Genomic DNA, 20,175 nt, shown 5'->3' with positions numbered 1-20,175 from the left:
GTAGCCTGCTTTATGGCAAAGCTGTTGAATGAACTGGCAAGGTAGCATGTTGTACTGTTGATATGGGTCCCACCAGGTCAAACTTAGCTCCCTGGAATTACAGGTCTCTGAGGTAAAAGCTAGAGCATGTTGTCTCTGACCTCAGTCCAATGGCTTAGATGATTTCAGTTACACTAGAAGACCTGCCAACCCTAATAAAGCCATCTCAGTAATGCAGTTGATTTTGTTCCTTAAGTTTGACCAGTTTTCAGTCAGGTGTAAGAAAATATCATAAATGCTATTGTAAAGCTAGAAAACATATAAAAGTTCAGTATATAAAACATGCAGTGCCAGTAAACATTATGTTCAACTGAAAAGTTTGTACAGTACATGCAGACCTTATTTACCACTAGTACAGTTGCATAAGCTTCAGTTGCAAACCCTATGCAGCTCAATGGCTTGTTGCTATCTCTCCACCCAACGTAAGTCTTGGAATATTTTCCCCATTCCACATGATGATAGCAATCGTATCTCTTGCCACAAGACATACTCAAATTGGCATGTGAAGTCAAATAAACATAATTGTGTCCCTTCTTGCTTTTATTCACAAGAACCTGAATATTCCTTTTGATTCTGCTCTGCTGATTATTAACACTTTTTAAAAGGTTTATTTTCCTTTCATCTTCAATATGAATTGAATGCTGGACACCATTTAAAAAAAATTCTATAATCAACAGTTTGATCATACAGACACTTTGCATGAAAATATTTGTGCAGTTTAAAGCATATGAGGTACTGCGGTAAAGTTAATCTGATTCCCTGACTAATTCCACTAATTCTAATATGAAACCCAAATCCAAATTAAACATGGATGAAACAATTATCTGGAATTTTTGGCAACAATAATTTTTCAATAGTTTTTTTTATTATTCCATAAGTTCATATTTTCAGGATCATTTTCGTAAGACTTAGGCACACTCTTAAGGGTTAGCAGTTCTGAACTAGCAAACAAATGCTATGTAGGTGGTGATCGCCCTAACCTCATGAATTGGTATGCTTAAGAAATTAATGCAGTCTTGGGATAGTTCCTTGTAGGATAATATCCTGTGCAAATGTAGATATGAAGTCTGTGACCTGCAGGCTAGAAGATGCAGCTACTGCTTTGGAGACTGAGTGTTGAACTGCCCTGGTAAGTGCATGAGGCATATGGAGTAAACTTCGCAGAGGTGAGAAAACTCGAAGGAAGCACTCAAATGGTGAAAAGGCACAAAGATGAATGGTATTTAAAAGGCCTTGAAATGAGTATGCAGGCCAGGAACAAAAGGAACTGACTACTGCTGGGATTTGGTGTTGATCCCTATTTCCAAAGGAAACCACTTTCTCGGCAAGCAGACAACTCGTCCATCTGTCTGTCCAGTCACATGTCCACCTGTCCTAAATGTCTGATCTCATCCATCTGTATGTACACTCACATGTCCACCTGCCCAAAATGTCGGATCTCATCCATCTGTACGTACACTCACATGTCCACCTGTCCAAAATGTCGGATCTCATCCATCTGTATGTACACTCACATGTCCACCTGTCCAAAATGTCTAATCTCCTTCTATAACACCTGCTGTAATATTTAGTACATCAGTTTTCCATGTGGTAACAATATACAAGAGAAATATTTTTTGCAACATCCTCAGTGGAGGGTACCAGCTCACAAGTCAAAAGTACATAAATTGAAATTACATTTGTAAATATTTCTTAAAATATATATATATGCAGTCACAACAGTGAAAAGGAGATGTAATGGATATCTGGCAACAACATCTGGATCACTGTCTAAGGTGGCACCATGGGAGGGGAGAGATGAGGGTACAGAATAATATTATCCAATAAGCAACACATAATAAAAAGCAAGATATTTTGCAATGACCAGGAATTGAAACTGCTCAAAATTATTTCCTTAACATTTCTACAAGCAACAATAATGGATCCAAGTTACAATACTGAGACTGTTTCATAATGAAGAACAGTTATGTACAGCTTCCTCCATGATGCTGGCCAGATGACCAATTTTTAATGCCACATGCTATGATTTAAATAAGCTGAAAAAACCCAGGGCCAGATGTAGCCCATGGTCATAGGTCACACATGCTTGCTGAAAATGTTTTCTGTGCCAACAGAATGCATCACTGAATTGACTTGCATCTTATTAAATTATCTCTACTCCAAAAATTCAAAGATAAACCTGATTTTCTTTCAAAAATATTTGAAATGATTACAACATCACAACTCGAAAACAGACAAAGGATTACTCTAAATATGCAAAAGAGCCAAACCACTGAGACTGATTCAAAAATGTAATCATGGAATAGCTATTTTTAATGGTCCCTACCTAAGTGTCTGAAAACTGAACCAACTACATGCAACGAGAGGTCACTTAATAAAACTGCAATGACAGGAAATTGTGAAACTCGCATATTGGAGATGCTTCCTACTTTGTTCTAGGAACCATGTGATCCTTAGCTGTGGAGCATGTCAGATATTTTTTATTGCTACCAACTGGTAATGCCTTTGGTAATCAAAGCAATTTCAAGGTCTGATGTTAATTTATTCATATTACCTTTTTAATAATTTGTGTAAAACACTGCCAAGCTTATGCATCAACTTGAATTCTCCATTTTTCAATGGGTCTAAAAAAAATCTACCAATATCCAGAAATATTAGGAAATGTTGACAATTATTAAAGAATTTGAACATATTGTGTAAGAAAAATTAAAGGACAGTTCAGATATTGATATTCATGACAATAAGTGAAATAAATAAAATAGTTAATTCAAAACTAAAAACACAAAGAATAATACCAAGACTGAGGTGCCTTACAGTGAGGTACAACAGTAATGAGATACTACATGATTTGTAGTTATTATTATTATTATTACACAACTATTTAATATACCTTTCCTTGGTGGTTGCTTCTGCTGTTGCTGGCTAACTTCCATTTTTCTGGCCTCCTCTTTCTCACTTAGTTGTGTCATGAATTTTCTTGCCTCTTCCTGAAGTGTTGTGTCGCTGATGCAGATTGCTATGTGAAATAGCAACTTTGCTAATGTGTCTTCTTTCATTATCTGTCAATCAGATAACAAGATTGTTTAAGGACTAATAAATAAAAAGGTCTCAAATTTTTAAAGGTCCTTTCAAAAGCAAGGCTACTGCAAAATGAGGGTCAATCTACCCTGCACTGAGGTACAGCATTGAGGTACAGCATTTACACAATAACTGTCTCCCTTACCCCTCTTGTAAGGCCATCTTTTCATTCCAATTGGATATGGACCAATGTTTCTGCTATGAAAAGAAGCACTACATAGATTAGTTTGGTGTTTTAATGTTTCAAGGGACATGAATACAAGCAGTTTATATTTGGTGAACAGATAGGATTAAAGTGTTTTACCCAACAATAAAGAAAGGAGCTGGGGCTTTGAAAAGTTTCAATATTTTGAACCTACATTCTTACTTCATGGCACATCAGTATCATTTGTCCAACACTGAAAGGTCTCTATGACAGGACACTTTGAGACAAAGTTGGTCCAATTCTGTTCAGCATGTTGATGAAATAATGTTGTGTAAATGTTCTTCTACATTAAGTGGTGGCTTGGCATCATTTGTACACGTCTGAAAGTCATGTACACCAAGATACTTTCTGTAAAGTTGAGTCAACATTGTTTAAAATATAGGATCTTCTTATTTATAAACTGCATTCTTTTAAAAAGTCAAAAAGTCAAAGATTCTTTTCTGGCTGATTATCATCAAAAAGCTGCTGATTGAGACAACATAAAATTTCAGTCTTCCAATCTGGAAGTTAATACCCTCAACAAGAAATGTGTTTCACTGTCAGTGGAAACTTGCACAGTATCTATTCTGCCCTAAGTTCAACCTTCAGGATGGTATGCATGGGTCAAGTACATATGTCATATACATTAGCAACACACCATCTGTGCAATTTCTTCAATAACAATGAAACAACTCACATAAAAGTGAATCATTCAATATAATCATCATGCAAACAAGCATTATTCTGTTTATTATATACATGAAAAATATTAATTTACACGCCTTTCTATGAAGAAAATAATTACTTTGTTAAACTTCTGATGTTGATTGAATGAGTGCCAGCAGTACAAAAATAAATGAACAATGATAGTACATCGAGATGCATGCAATGATAGTACATCGAGATATCATACAAGTAAAAGAAATGACAGACAATATGTGTAAACAAGTCTTTCAACATTTCAAGAAGTTATCCACAGAAAATTCATGGCTATACCAGTCTTCATGTGATAGACAATTCACTTAGAACTTACTGAACTGTTTTCAGTAATGTACTGTAGGAAATTATGAGAAATAAGGGTGAAATATGCTGCAATAATTTGATATAAACAGTAAATTTATATAAAAGTACCCTGATGCATGATAGCTGTTACATAGGGTCTCAAAGAAGAATGGACCTTTACCGTAGTATTTTACTACTTCCCCTCCTCTGCAGTTTCTAACCCATGTGATTTAAGAAGAAAAAAAAACCAAAAGCATCAAGGACATACAAAATGCAAACAAATTTGACAATTTGTTCATTAATGTATGATTTCTAACCTGAATATCACCAGGGGATCCCTAACACTGTCTTCTTTGCATTTCAAACCAATGGGGAGTTTTCAGTTTGTACACTGTTCACTGTCCTTTTCTGGTTCCTTGAAATGTCTATTTTCAATGATGAGTGAGGTCCCCAGGACTACACATACATAGAATATATAATCTATGCTGTCCACATCCAATATTTACAATGTCTATACTTACAAAATCAAAAGGGCAAGAGATTTAACTCATATGCATATGGGTTAAATGGGAAGTAACTCTGAATGTTACAAAAAATTTGTGGAATTATTTGTAGCTTATCGAAGTGATGAACTACATCACATATTTGTTGTCTAGAAAAAGAGACTCATCATAAAAATATAGGTACTCTTAGTAAAGAAACTCCCATTTGGTTTGAAATGCAAACAACATTATAGTGTTTGGGACCGCCTGGTAACAATCATGTTAGAAATTATAAATTAATAAATGAACGTAGGAAGTTTTTTTACAATTTTTGTACAGCTAATTCTTTTCATTTTTAGAATTGGCAGGGGGTACAAAATGAGCAGGTGATGATGGTGATTGGCTGGTAAATGCAACACATCTTCTACTTCCATGACTCAACTAATACAATCTTACATTTTCTGAAGGGAAACAAATAATGCTGTTTGTAATGTTAGTGAAGTTATAAATGTTTTGAAACTGGAGAAAAAAGATAGCTAATTTTATTAATTGGTATATACTATGAGCTTGGTAATTTACTTGGAAGAGTTAATAACTGAATTAGTACTTACGAAGGCGTAATGGACCACCTTGTATTTACTTTATTTTCAATTATCTGGACAATCAGCTTCTGCAAACCACATCCAGGTCTTAAAACATAATGGATAAATGATGTTATACTGTATGAAGTATCAAAACCTAAGATGCAAAACTGAACCCATTATATTTATCGCCAAAAGCAGACTTCTGGGCAAGGCACTCGACTTTCAGTTTGTTAGACTAACCAATTCATTAATTGCCATTTAACAGCATGCAAGCAAATGAAGTACTAATCAGTTCGAAATCAACAGGAGCAAAGTACACTGCCATAAGGCCCACCGTTGCAGCACACATGACCTGGTTTGCATGGGATTCAAACCCACAACCCCACTGATAGTTTATTTGGCATACTAATCACTAAGTCACAGTGTAAAGTCCATGCTTCCAGAGACTACCACCTTACTTATTTGGATTTGAAGTTTTACAAATCTGGTCTATATTTTTCTATGTTCTGCACTTCCAATGTCTTGAAAACTAAAGTCGTGAGCTTTTTTTTTCAAAATCTAACACAGAACTTTGAACTAGGTGAAATGTTAGGCATGCAAATAAACAGTTGTAGACTCTAGGACATACCTTAATGAACTGCATTATCGTCTGACTTATTGTCTTCATCTGTGTTCTCTCTCTGCGGGACATGGGCTGCTCTAATGTTACAAGGACTTCAAACTTTGAAAAAATTTCTACCATTGCAATTTCTGGCTTAAGCTTCAAGTAATGTTTCTGAATTTCCCCATCTCCATCACTTGACGACCTGAGAATGCTCAATCTGAATTTGTCAAAGCTTGCCTTGATTTCAGTGACCAAGTCATTTTGGAACTTGGCATAAATCTCTCGTCTGCTGTTGGCTGCATCTCTCTGTGCCTTCTTTAGTACCTAGAATTAAACAATTAAATTATAAAATTAGGTTGAACCACCCATTAAATCCTCTCAGATGATGTGGACTGGAACAGATTACTATAAACCCGTACAACCTATCAGAACTGAAAAGAGGAAAAGCTTGGAATGTCTCCTTTAAGTTATAACTAGCTGAATGTGCCAATGACATAAGAAAATTAGTATGGAATTGGTGTGTGTGTGATTTGGATTTTTAACATAGCTTTAGCAATTTTTCAGTCATATTACTACGATGTTTATAGTATGGCAGTTTATAGTGATGTTTAGCACTGGGGCATCATGTCACACCCAGTCAGATTATCCTGATACCAAGCAGACCAATCCTAAAACTAATTCTTAATTCTGAGTGCCAAGCGAGGCTGCTGTTAGTACCATTTTTATAAGTCTTTGGTATGACTCAGCTGGGGTTAGAACCCATGACCTCCCCCATCTGAGGTAGATGCTCTACCCTTAAACCACCAGTGTAGTCATGAGAGAATAGAGTTCAATCGCATAAGTCAGTCTCCTTTTGTTGGCTGAAGAAGAGGGATTTAGCATTATTAAAATTTTTATTTTTTCTACTGGCAAAAATAAGTACTTATGCAGCAGAATTTAATGGGGTACAAATCTGCAGGCTTCTGCAGACTGTATTTAATGACAGCGATAAATGTTAAAAGAATTTCATTTTACCATGATCAAGAATTACAGTAGTTTATTGATTTACTAACAACTGAAAACAGTTTTGCCACTGACTATACCAAGACTAATAAAAAATTGTTTGTTTTCTAATCAACACAGCTGAAACTAAATATCTGAAATGGTGTACCTTTTGTGTGAACATTCCAATAGAAAACTGGTATCTGAATGTTTGTACATGTGCAAGGCAATTTGACTGAATTAAAGCAAACTGTATATTATACTACACATGGGACAACTTTAAGCCTGAAATTTAAACTCTGATCAAAATGTATAAGAATAGCCACACTTCTCACATCACAATTTCTATCCATTGTCACTGATATACTCTTCAAACACATAATGTATAATAGTGCAAGTTAATGAAAAACACAGTCATATCAGACCCCCCCCCCCCCAATATGTGTGTTTCTTACTGCACTGGTTTTAAACTGACGGTAGGTAGGTATTTCTTTTTTTAACATTATATATATTATAATATTAAGTATATATAATATACTAAGAGCTTCAAGTACTGAACAAAACTGGCTCAATTTAATGCATAAAATCACTTTCAATTTTGGGAATTTATTTTTTAATTTTTTTATATTTTACCCCAGGGGGAAAGAAGTGCTAAGGTTGCTAACAAAAAACAGGGATCGTTGTTCAACTGGAAACATGGGTACTTTTGGTCTCAAAGTCAACAAAACCAATACATATCAATCAAGTTGGATCAATATATCCAAATTTAATTAATTTAAACTGGCCATGTGTCAGTGCAATTTGAATTAACAAATCACTTACCAGATAAATTGTTGAGTCTGTATAGTTAATTTAACAGGTAACTGAGTTTCTGCTCTTCGTTAACTGTGTGAATCATTTGTCTTAAGCACCAAAGGAATATTTTGAGCTGTACAAAATTTTAACATTTAAGATAAATATTTGAAAATAACACCTACATTCACTTGATGTGTACCATATTAGTCCAACACCTGACCAAAATTTACTCCATTTTGATGACTCAGTTAAGACCAATATCAATGCAGATTACAGGTGTATGTCTGAATAATTACCAAAAAAGACCAATAAAAGATGCTGATTTGATAGCTAACATCAACAAATGTTCAAATTCCATCTGAATGCATTCGATTTATATTCAGCTTGAATAATTTGGTATTTGTTTCAGTTCTACTCCCAATTTACTATATTTAAAGCCTCTAAAATATGATTTCGAGCTATGGGATATAATTTGGATATACCTGTGCCATCAAAGGCATACTGCGGATTCTGACTCCAAGGTAATATGCATTTTCTGCCATGTATTGCCCCACAAGGTAATTCATGAAGTCCTCTAATTCCAAAGGTGATGTCCATTTTTGGGTCTTGTCCAGGTAGTTGCGGAAATGCTCAATAATGTCTATGCTTGTGATTTCTGGGACAACTGCTTGATCTGTAGGAAACTTAAACTGTTCAAAGACCACAGGCAACCTTTGGATTGGACCTAGTTTCAGATGCAAGAACTCCTCCTTGTTTGGAACAAACTCACGAAGACACTCCGCCAATTCATGAAGAGTACACAAAGATCTTGATTTAACAAAGGCATGGACATATGCATTTACTTTAGACAACATTCGGTTATGTTCATACACACATTTAAGTTGGTCAAGATAGCGAAGCCCAAGTTCATTAACTCTGCTAACCTGATACCGTTTAGTCAGCAATTTTTCAATCCTCTCTGGCGACACATACTCATTTGCCTCAGCCAGAAGATCCATGCATTCTTTAGCCACCCTCTCTATATCATCCTGATTTGGGTGTCCTCTCTTTGGCCTGTACACATATGAGCAATTTATTTCTTTCTCCTCAAAAAGTTTTTTCTCAATTGGGTTCACCTGAAGTGAAGACAAGTCCATTTTTTCAGAATGAGCCAATCTATCAACATGGGTCTCTACAGCTGACAAAGATCCTGTCAGTGGGGCTTTTGCTTCTGGTACTGGCATTTTCATTTCAGAAAAAGCTTGTCGAAGTGACTGGAGAGTTGACAACCCACTAGCTTGTACATTTGATGCTTCCCTTGTAATCTTTGAGGCAAAGGCTTGTTGAGGAATGCGAGAATGTGAAACAATATTCATCATTGATGGCTGTCCATGCAAGCTTTCTCTGATGGCATGGTAATCAGGATGAAGGCATAATTTTATTTTCTTCCCATGTTTTACTTTTACAATATTCTTCAAGTGACTCCAAAGGGTAGAAAGATTTCTCAGTCCAAACTTTTCAGCAACTAGGTCAAAATTGTATTTCTGCTTAAAAATAGAAATAACTTCAGCTTGTTGCAGACCATCTGGATAATCATTCAAAATGTCAACCAAATACAAACCAAAAATAGTTTCAGGTAACTCAGTTGGCCAGATAATTTGAGCTCCTGAACTGCTGCTAGGACTTTGGATATAATCATCATCTGACTCATCTGAATTTCCAACAGGTTCAATTGCTTTAGGTGCTTCTGCTGACTTTTTGTCTGTTTCTACAGCAGTTCTCACTAGACTTGCTGGTGTGCCATCTCTCAGTGCTTTGTTTTTTGCTCCTGATGCAATTATTTCTCTTTTGGCAGATTGCTTATCTTGGTTAACATCCATGGATGGGTTTGTAGTTTTTGCTGTTGATACTGCAGCAGCTGGATTTTGAATAGGAATGTTTGGACGCATTAATGGTGGAAATTCCTGAAGATTCAAAGGCTGGATATATTGCGGCAAATAAACATGTGGCTGCTTCATTTGCAAAAATACTGGTTGTCCTAATAAAGAGTTAGCACATTGCTGACTCGGCCGAGCATTTGTTGCTGGATGTCTAAGTAAAGAGTTTCCAGGTGGCTGTTGTAACAAAGAGTTTCCTAAGGTAGTGCCAGGAATGTGCCAGAAGAAACCTGTGTTTTGGAGATTGCCAGGAATCAGTGGACTTGGCTGTGTAAGCAATGAAGCACTAGCTTGGGGTGATTGAGTTCCTTTCAAAGAGTCCCCATTTTCAGTGGATTCCTGTGATGCAGTCTCATCATCTGATGACACATTTGTCTTGTCACACTGACTGGCAAGGTCAGACCTCTTTGAAGAACTAAGAACTGATTGCCTTATTTGTTCTGTGGACACTCCATCAGCAGAAGCCATGCCAAATGCAGGTGGCAAGTCTGACCCTGAAGTTGCACTTATTTTTTCAGACTCTGTTAAAAGCAATTCTGCCTGTACATTCTGCATGGACGTACTGGAAATAGCATTGTACGTAATGCCTGTCAAGGTCTGCTGCAAAGAAGATGCAATTTTTTGGTCTTCGTTTGAGTGAGACAATGTCCAGCCTTTAGATGATGGAACATCAAAGTCAATATCAGGCTGCCTTCTCAAACGCAAAATGTCCTTTCCTTCCTTCTGAACTGTTTCAATTTCCTTCCAAAAGTCTAAAAGACTGGACAATTTTGACACTCCAACCTTGGCTCCACTTACATGACGTTTTTTATACTTTGTAACATAGTTCCAAATTTCATTTTTGGGAATTCCATCAGGGAAATCTTTCAAAACATCAATAACATCTTTGTGAAGGGCATCTTTAAGAATTTCTTGCCGCTCTTTTATAAGCTTTTTATCACTCATTGCTGAGTCTATCTGAAAAAGAAAAAAAATACTTTGCAGTGATGCAATGCATTTCCTTCTGTATCATATGGTGTTGAAATAATTTTCTGCACATTTTTCCATGGTAACTTATTTATTTGTAATCTGATAGTAAAGTGTTTGCGACAAAGTCCGTTCAGGACATCTACTTCCAACTTCTAATAAGTCACATCTTAACAGAACTTAATAAATGTTGCTAATCTTATCAGTTGGCATTTTGACTATTTTGTCCATAACTGCACCCAATACCAATGTCATGTGGAAATAATATAAGAATTTTTTTTTGTGATGAATATTACTTGTGATCAGACTGCATTACTTTAACAATAAGAATGCATTACTGTAACAATGAGTGCAGTACCATAACAATGTGACTGCATTACCATAACAATATGACTGCATTACTATAACAATGAATCTTCATCACTATAACAATGAGACTGTATTACTTTAGCAATGAGATTATATTACATTAACAACGTGACTATATTACCATAACAATGAGACTGCACAACTATAACAATGAGTCTGCATCATTATAACAATGAGTCTGCATCATTATAACAATGAGACTGCATTACCATAACAAGAAGACTGCATTATCATAACATGGAGACTGTATTACCATAACAAGGAGACTGCATTACCATAACAATGAAACTGCATTACTCTGAGACTGTATTATCATAACTGCATTACCATAACAAGGAGACTGCATTACCATAACAAGGAGACTGCACTATCATAACAATGAGAATGCATTATTATAATGATACTGTATTATAACTGCAGTACCATAACTATGAGACTATATTATTATATCAATGAGATTGCATTAATTACTATAAAAATGAGACTCCAATACCATAACAAAGAGACTGAATATCATACCCATGAGACTGCATTAATTACTATAAAAATGAGATTCCAATACCATAACAAGCAGACTGCATTACTATATCAACAAGACTGCATTAATTACTATAACAATGAGACTCAATTACCACAACAAGAGACTGCATTACCAAAACAATGAGACTCCATTACCATAACAAGAGACTGCATTATCCTAACAATGAAACTCCATTACCATAACAAGGAGATTGCATTACCACACCTATGAAACCATAGTATTATATCCATGAGGCAGAATTAATTGCTATAACAATGAGACTCCATTACCTAACAAGGAGACTGCATTATTGTATCAATAAAAACATGAAATGAACTTTTACCCACTTAAATATGACATGCTGCTTTGTATTGGTTCACAACTATTAATGTGTGGAACTTGTTTAAGGAACAAGCATTTATTTTAAAAAGATACTAAACAAGCTGAAATCTTGAGTCAAATACTGTTGTGAAAAAGGACATAGTCGTATGTAAAATGTCGAATTTTGAATTGCATTGAACCTTATAGTTTAACGCATTGAACATTAAAATTTTATCACATTTAAGCCAGAAAAGTCTTTGCGAAGGGTCACTTCAACCTTTCTTCTTTTCTCCCCCTGTGCCAGTGTTAAAATTTGAAAGGCTAGCATTTATGACTAGGTGAAATTTGACCAGGGCATTGCAACCCTGTCCTGAGAAAGTAAACATTTGAGCTACCAACCATAACTGCTTGATATGAGCCCATGTCAAATTATCATTTTCAAAGGGAAATTGATATGCACCATAGTTCACAGATTCTAGGCTATCTAAAATCTGATGAAAGAAATAATTATCTTGGGATAATTTAGCAACCGCTGCTTATGATTGGGCAAAGTAAATTAAGGTGCACACTTTGAAGGTAATGTGAATTTAAAGTGATGACCTGGGTCAAAATTATTTAGTCTTAAATTTCCTGAGAGAAGAGAAGTGACTCCGAGGAAGCCTAAAAAGAAAAGCGCTTTCCTCGTTAAACAAGAAAAGGGGACCAGGTGGCTGTCTTGTAAGAACAGACAGGGTTTAGTACTAAGACACAATTTCTGAAAGAAACAGCATTAAGGTATGCAATTTTAATTTTCATTTAATTTTCTATATTTATTGTTGTTTGTGCAAATGTGTTTGACATGACTAGGATCCATAATATTCAATTTCATGTAAACCTGTTGATGCTAGAGTTGTTAAGCAATTTCTCTTTTTAATTTTACAGTTACTAGTTCATTGATAGTCTGACGATTGCATGCTATCCAAGTTTTCATATGTGTAGGATTTCACAGGGTTATATGAAATAATTTTCCTTTGTCTGTTAGGACCTGCAATGCCCTGGTCAAATCTCACTGAATCATAAATGCTAGCCTTTCAAGCTTTAACACTGACACAGGGGGAGAAAAGAAGAAAGGTCGAAGTGACCCTTCACGAAGACTTTTCTGGTGTTCGGATAGTTATTTATGCTTCCGAGTAACATAAGTGATGGAATTTTAAGTATGTATAGAAACTGATACATATAGAGATTATGGGGTAATTTTGTCCTTTAAGGAACAGCTTTCTGTTGAGAGATGAGACAGTCCGAAGATGGAAGTCCCAAAAAAGAAATGACAAGCTCAGAATAAAGGACTACTAAGTCCAGAAAGGGATGAAGCATTCAGAATAGGAAGGCTTGAGGAACTAGGAAGAAGTTGATACATGGTCAAAGGAGGACTGTGATGCAATCAGTTGTGGACATTGGGCTCTTTTCACCACCTGTTATTATGATGAAATAAATCCAAATTAGACACTGCTATTAAATTCTGTTTATATAGCTTAGACTTAATTGGAGTTGCTTCTATTAATTGTTACTGATTAAATTTTGTTATTTTTCTTGTCTAAGGGTGATTGTATCGCATTATTTCTTCCCAATAATCTTGCTCAGTTCTCTGTTGATATTCTATCTTTCCTCTCCCACTGGGCTGAAAAATTGAGGGAGGCCATTCCCTAGGTAATGCCAGCAAAATCACATTAACCACCCCTCTTACTAAGAGGGGGACATTACATCATATGTCTCATACTCAACTGAATTCTATGCCAGAAACAATGACAGTAAACATGAATGAGATCCCTCTATAATCTCACGAGATCAAAAACTACCTGTTACTATAAATATGCAGACAGCTGTAAAGGTGATATAATTTGGATTACATTATTCATAAACACCTGCAGAGTTCTAGATAATAATGTAACAGGAGGCCAAAGAGCCTGATATTACCCACCTGTGTACTAGACAAAATTCAGCTTGTGAATGAAGATTCATACATATATTGAACCTGTTGAGAAATAAAAGCTCTAAGAACAAAGCTACTATATTGTCTACTAATTTTGGTGTGATTCATCTTCTTGCCCAGCCCAAATTGTACATATATCACCATTTTCTTGCATAAAAAGGTCCAGTCATTTATACAACTGGTATTGTCCCCTTGGATTTCCCCAAGCCATTGGGGATTTGGCCCTAAATAATAACTTTTCACAGCCCCACTCTTAAAGTATACTGCACTGTGTATGCAATCACATCTACATAGCAGTCACAATGTCACAACTTACAATGGTATTTCCACCTGGTAAATTTTACATATAAATGTTTAACAGTCAGCTGCTTTCTGTGGTCAGGAACCAGATGTTTTCTATACGTCATCGGTTTCTCCCTGCCGCCGTATGCAGTCTATCAACAGTGACCATTCTAAGTGTGCAAAGCATTGTTTAGATAAAGGCATATCATGTAAACTGAAGTGCAAAGATTTCATAACCATCATGTACTCAATGTAATCATAATAATACACATAAAACAATCTTGATAATGTAGTAGTACTACTACTACTAATAATAATAATATTCAGTGCATGGTATTTGTTCCATAACCAATTATGAAAGGTGAACTTGTATACACAAGTCACAATGACCAGTTCTGCCTTGTTTCCTTGGGTGGCCACTATTGATAGGTTCATCTGTATTTACTTAGCATTACAGAGTTAATCTGTGCAGCAAGGGGGCCCCGAGAGGCCGAGTGGTCTAAAGCACTCACCATTACGGATCACTGCCATCTCACCTCTGTCTGCGTGAGTTTGAGTCTCGGATTCGGCTAATGTGGTTATGTGAGAAAGCTTGCCAGCAGCTTCTCGTGGGTCGGTGGTTCTTTCCGGGGGGTTCCCAGGTTCTTTCTCCACCATTTATACTGGCCGCCATGTATAGCCTATCTTGTGTTGAAAAATGGCATTAAACCCTACAACAACAACAGCAACTGTGCAGAAAGCTTGCATTCCTAAGCCACTAAGATCCCCATCCAAGACAGCTGCCTGCAATGGCTTACTTGTTAAGCTCCTGGAGATGTGACCAGAAGGTTACAGGTTTAGGTCCAATGATCTGATCAGCTAAGGTTGACTACACAACTTCTTAAGATTTTTGTTATGGTCACGGGTTTCTAAGATCTTAGTAATTAAATCTGGAAATGTTTCCATTGGAGGCACACAGGGTCATTATAATTGTTTTAAAAGAAACAATTGTTTTTTGTCCCTCAAGAACTGTTTTTGCCATATATTTTTTCAACATTTTCACAATTTTCTATATATTTGTAAAAACTTTTTTCAACTTTTCTATATACATATTGTTTTTTATATACTTTTTGTTCAATAATTTTTCTATATACTTTTTAAAATATTTTTTCATATATATTTTTCAAATATTACTGTATAGTTTTTTCTCAAGAAATTCTCATATATTTTGAAATAATTTTTTCAAAACACTTCTTAATGATTAAAACACATTTTCTTTAATAAATCGTCATAAATAAACATGACAAATTAAGTTGTACGGGGTCAATAACCACATTTTGCTCTGATAAATCAAAAGCATAAAGATCAAAATGGCAACTATAAACATTATATACAATATATTTTCATCAGAAAAACTCACATATTTATTGCCTTAACAATTTTTAAGATTTCCTTCTGTACAGATGTTGAGAAGCTTGGCAGAGAACATCAGGGAAAATAAGAGCATCCAGGCATGTCCTCAAACAGTCTTTGCGAACAGAAAAGGAGGCAGCAAAAAAAAAATCAGCATGAGGGGTCAAAATAGCCAGTGAATGAGCATGTCATTTCAAAGTATCAAGGGACATAATGGAGAGGCAGGTCCAGGTCACACACTATATCCCTACTAGCAAAGTATCCTGAGTCCAAAAAGGTCAGTTTCAAGAGCCAAGCTGGCAACGAACCCTGTAACTGGAGGTAGAAAGTAGGGTCTGAGCCCAAAAGCTCTTCTGGTATTGACCAGCAGTGATAAAAAATGGGGCTGGGCATATTGCAATACTGTAAAGTTGCTAACAAGGACCACTGTAATAATGAATTAGATAATTTTTTCAAAGTTTATTAAATATGCAAATTCTCACTCATTTGGACTGCATGTACATGGGATTATTATTATTTACCAATCAATATAAGTAGGTCATGTATACATTCTGACCCAACACTATCAGTAGTTATTTATATATACACATATTCTGACTGGATAAGCCTGGTTTCTGCGCAGGCTACAAATACAGACTGAAATGGGTTATGCAACAGTGAACATTCTGAGGATACACACTATATTAGTTATCTCCCCTTGCAGTAGATCAAAGGTCAATAGTGTAAAACAATGTAGCCATACATCACAGATTTATGCAAGAAATTACTTCAGTACAACATACTGTTAAATATTTTAACTGTAACACTGCTCCAAATTTGGCACCTTTCCATTAAAACTTGTTGAAAATTTCCTTTAAAATTTTTTTCCTTTAATATAAAAACTAAGACATTTTCTAGCTAAACAGAACAGTCCTTTTTAATTTCTTAATTTTGATTGCAATATTATTTAAAGATCATGCTGTGCTTTTACAAATCCCAATTATTACCCATTATGAGAAGTATTTTATTCTATAAATAGCTGGACAACATGTGTAGCAAATAAGTCAATAACAGAACTTAAGACTTTGAGAAAAAGTGTACCCTATTGTCCACTTCTGGTATGTGATTTTTTATTTTAAATTTTAAAGACCCAATTTATACTCCCACATGTTTTTTGGTGATGGAAAATGAAGTCTTATCTAATCACTGGCAGCAAATTGAAAACACTGGGTGGCACAAGGGTCAATTATTTGTTCATGACTGAATCATACTTCCTCATTACTGAAAACTAGAATATTAATATATTTAAGTAATCAATATGTTGCTACTACCAAATAAATGCTTTTATGTTTACAATACAGAAACTGTTTCTTGATAATGAAATTTTTAATAAAAAAACTTACCCCTTTACAACTGCATTATTATCAAAGTCTCGTTTTCAGAACAGCTTCCAGTGAAGACCATCTTTCAGCTACCTCTCCTAATATTTAAAGAAATGAAATCAACATTCACTGGAAAAACCAAGTTATCATATGCTTATTTATATTTCTGTTTCTAAGAACTGATGTATATCTGTGCTATTTCAATTTCAATAATAAAGTTTCTGGAAAATTCACTATACACCAATCGATTACTCAATCAGGGGAGACAATTCAACTGATTTCTACTTTCAGTTTCAATTGTCAGAAAGCTTTGGTCCATGTACATGATCTTTATGAAATGGACAAATTTGTAATTGGTGGAACCTAATAAAATAAAGCATCAATAATCACATTACTGAATGTACCAGCAAATTAACCACAGTTATCTTCACCATCAACATCACTTATTATTATTATTATTAGCAGTAGCAGTAGCAGTAGTAGTAGTAATAGTAGTAGTATCATCAGGGGTCAAGCTAGGCTTGAATATTAAAAAGTGACTTCTCCTTTCTGGATTGGGTGAAGTGGAAACAAAGTATGTAAACATGTATGTTTGTGCTTTGGATGCTCTTATTTCAACTGTTGTCCACCTTTTGCTATGCATAATTGCAAAGTAATAGTTTCTCTTTAAAAAAAAAGTAATGCCAATTCATGCATCTGAAAGTAAGTCAAAGAACACAAATATATGAATTATCACACAACTGATGTCAACCTTCTGAAATAAAGAATTAAAATTTTTAATATGATACACTGCATCTGGGCAAAATGTCACTTAATTTTGTATCAAACCCTTTTATGGTTCAAGGAGGAAGATAGTGAAACTAGCAGGAGAACACATAAATGAGATGTGTGGGAACATATTTATTAGTATTATTGTTGTTGTTGTTATTCCTGGTGTATGTATACATAGGCAATAAAAACCTCTCTTTACTTTGGCAAACAACCAAGTTGAAGCAAATGCATGTGATTAGGTGTCTAATTACCGAATTACTTGGAAGTAAGGAGTGGTGAATATATGTCAAAGTAATAGGATCTGAATCCTGATCTGTGTGCATGCATGCACCTATTCAAACATACAAAGTAAAACCTTAGTAGCTAAAACTTACCAATAAATCAATCAATCAAAACTCAGTCATAAATGCATTTCTAAACATTACAGACATTACCAGGAAGTCAACTTCAGATCAAGTTATTGGATTTAATATCATGCCTCCACACACTGGCTTATTCAAACAAGAAAAAAAGGACAAGAGGCCCATTTGAGAATGATACTGCTCACATGAACAGTTGATATATGTCAGCTTGTGAATGCAAATTCACACATGTACTGAAACTGTTGAGGGAAAAATAGAAAAGCTTGGAGCACATACATGTAGCTGTTACATTGTTAATACTTATGTGATTTAACTTTTCTCAATCATATATATATATATATATATATATATATATATATATATATATATATATATATATATATATATATATATGCTGCATCATTCCCATCAACTTGGAATTTTGCCCTCATTCATAACTCTGATATGTTCACTGCAAATGCTATTTAAAAAAAACAAAACAATTATTTCCTGGTTTCTTTAGTTTACATTTTTTTATCCATATTCATGGCATAACCAGCATCATGTGACTAATATTGCAAGGCCACTGTACCATGATGCTTAGTGTCAAAATTTGTAAAATTTAGTTAAGCAATATTTTGTTTTGGATGAAGTTGTGTAAATGTACTATGATAGGTAGATGTGATGATAGAACAATATCATTGATATAAATCAGAAAGGCATTCAAAGTTGAATACTTCCTGTTAAATTTGATCAGAATATGTCAAGTGGTATTTACAAGTTGTTAAATTATTTTCTATTTTTACTAAATGCAGCCATATTTGATGGCAGATTGGTAACATTTGTGTAAACTTAAAAGCCCTTCATGTCCAAATGCTTTCTGTCAAATTTGGTAAAATTTCTGTTGACCAGGTTCTGAGAAGTCATTTAAAGTTTTCTATTTTTACTAATGATGCCATTATTTGATAGTGGATCTGCATTATATGCACAAATTTGTAAAATCTTTATGTTAGGATGCTTTGTGTCAAACTTAATCAAATTCTGTTTCACAGATTTTCAAAAGGAGTCATTTAAAGGGTTTCCCTTTTTATATATAGTAAAATATCCATACATGATAGCAGCCTGGCATATGCCAAGATGCTTCCTGTCAAATAGTCAAATTCGGATCAGAGTTTTTTTGAGAAATCATTTTAAATTTGTTTGAATTTTTGGTAATGGTGGCCATAACTGATGGTGGCATTATTTGCATAAATCTAAAATACCTTCATGCCAGGATATTTTCTGAAAAATGTGTGCAAATTCTGTTCAGCAATGTTTATGAAGAAGTCATTTTAAGTTTGTTTCAATTTTTGGTAATGGTCAGACTATCTGATGACAAATCAGCATCATCTAAACAAACATGAACGACTATTTCAAGCCAGGATGCTAGCTTTCTGTCAAAATTCGGTCAAATTCTGCTGGCAAACTTACAGGAAGTTGTTTAACGTTTTTCCTATTGTTAGTAATGGAGGCCATATTTGATTGCCAATCAGGAACATTTCAACAAATATGAAAGATATTTATGCAAGGATGCTTTGTGACAAATTTGGTCAAATTCTGCTGAGTGTATTTTGAGAAGTTTTTTCAAGGTTGTTCCACTTTTATTAACAGTTCCCATATTGGCATCATTTGAACAAAACAAATTTCATGCTGAATTCTTTGTCTAATTTGGTTTAATTGTTTTTTTGAGAAGTAGTAAGTAGCAGTTGCAAAAAGATGATGGATGAAGGACCATACCATGAACTCACTTGGCCTTATTCCCAGAGGAGCTAAACACAATGAAAACAGACTGATTATTATATAGATATAAATGATAGATAAGACAGACATTGTTGGTAGGTATGTGTTCTGTAAATATAAAACATAAGATCCTTGCTGACAAATGAAAAATAATTCAGAAGAATTACCTGATTATAAAACTGGCAAACCCCATGCTACCACATACACTGTATTACTTCCACCCCTCTTGCATAGGTCATGAGGGAAAAGGACTGCATGAGAGACAAACCAATTGAGTATATGAATTTGTCTTGTAATGCCTGTGTGTATACAGTTATAGGCTGGGGATCTCAATAGTTTCCAAGCTATGACCCAGGAGCGAAGTCCCTGGGGTTGGGAGGGGATATAATGATAGAACCTGGGCCAATGTCATTTGTACAGATACATGTATTAGTTTCAT

The 20,175-nt window shown here is 34.9% G+C and overlaps 1 protein-coding gene across 1 annotated transcript in view; it reads right to left on the bottom strand.

The window, feature by feature from the left end:
• The window catches only part of LOC149780853 (uncharacterized), a 137,616-nt gene extending 120,657 nt beyond the window's left edge, over nucleotides 1-16,959 (bottom strand). Inside the window, exons 1-4 of the mRNA XM_089937937.1 lie at nucleotides 16,867-16,959; nucleotides 8,232-10,622; nucleotides 5,998-6,297; nucleotides 2,930-3,098 (exon numbers count right to left, since the gene is read on the bottom strand). Of these exons, the coding sequence (XP_089794063.1) occupies nucleotides 2,930-3,098; nucleotides 5,998-6,297; nucleotides 8,232-10,610 (2,848 nt within the window). The 5' untranslated portion in view covers nucleotides 10,611-10,622; nucleotides 16,867-16,959. The remainder of the gene's footprint in view (nucleotides 1-2,929; nucleotides 3,099-5,997; nucleotides 6,298-8,231; nucleotides 10,623-16,866) is intronic.
• Nucleotides 16,960-20,175: the final 3,216 nt, after the last annotated feature.

This window comes from Sinohyriopsis cumingii, chromosome 16 (assembly GCF_028554795.1).
Source record: "Sinohyriopsis cumingii isolate HCF-2022 chromosome 16, ASM2855479v2, whole genome shotgun sequence".
NCBI lineage: Eukaryota > Metazoa > Mollusca > Bivalvia > Unionida > Unionidae > Sinohyriopsis > Sinohyriopsis cumingii.
Note: the sequence above shows the minus strand (reverse complement) of the source record. Positions and strands in the feature narration are given on the sequence as shown.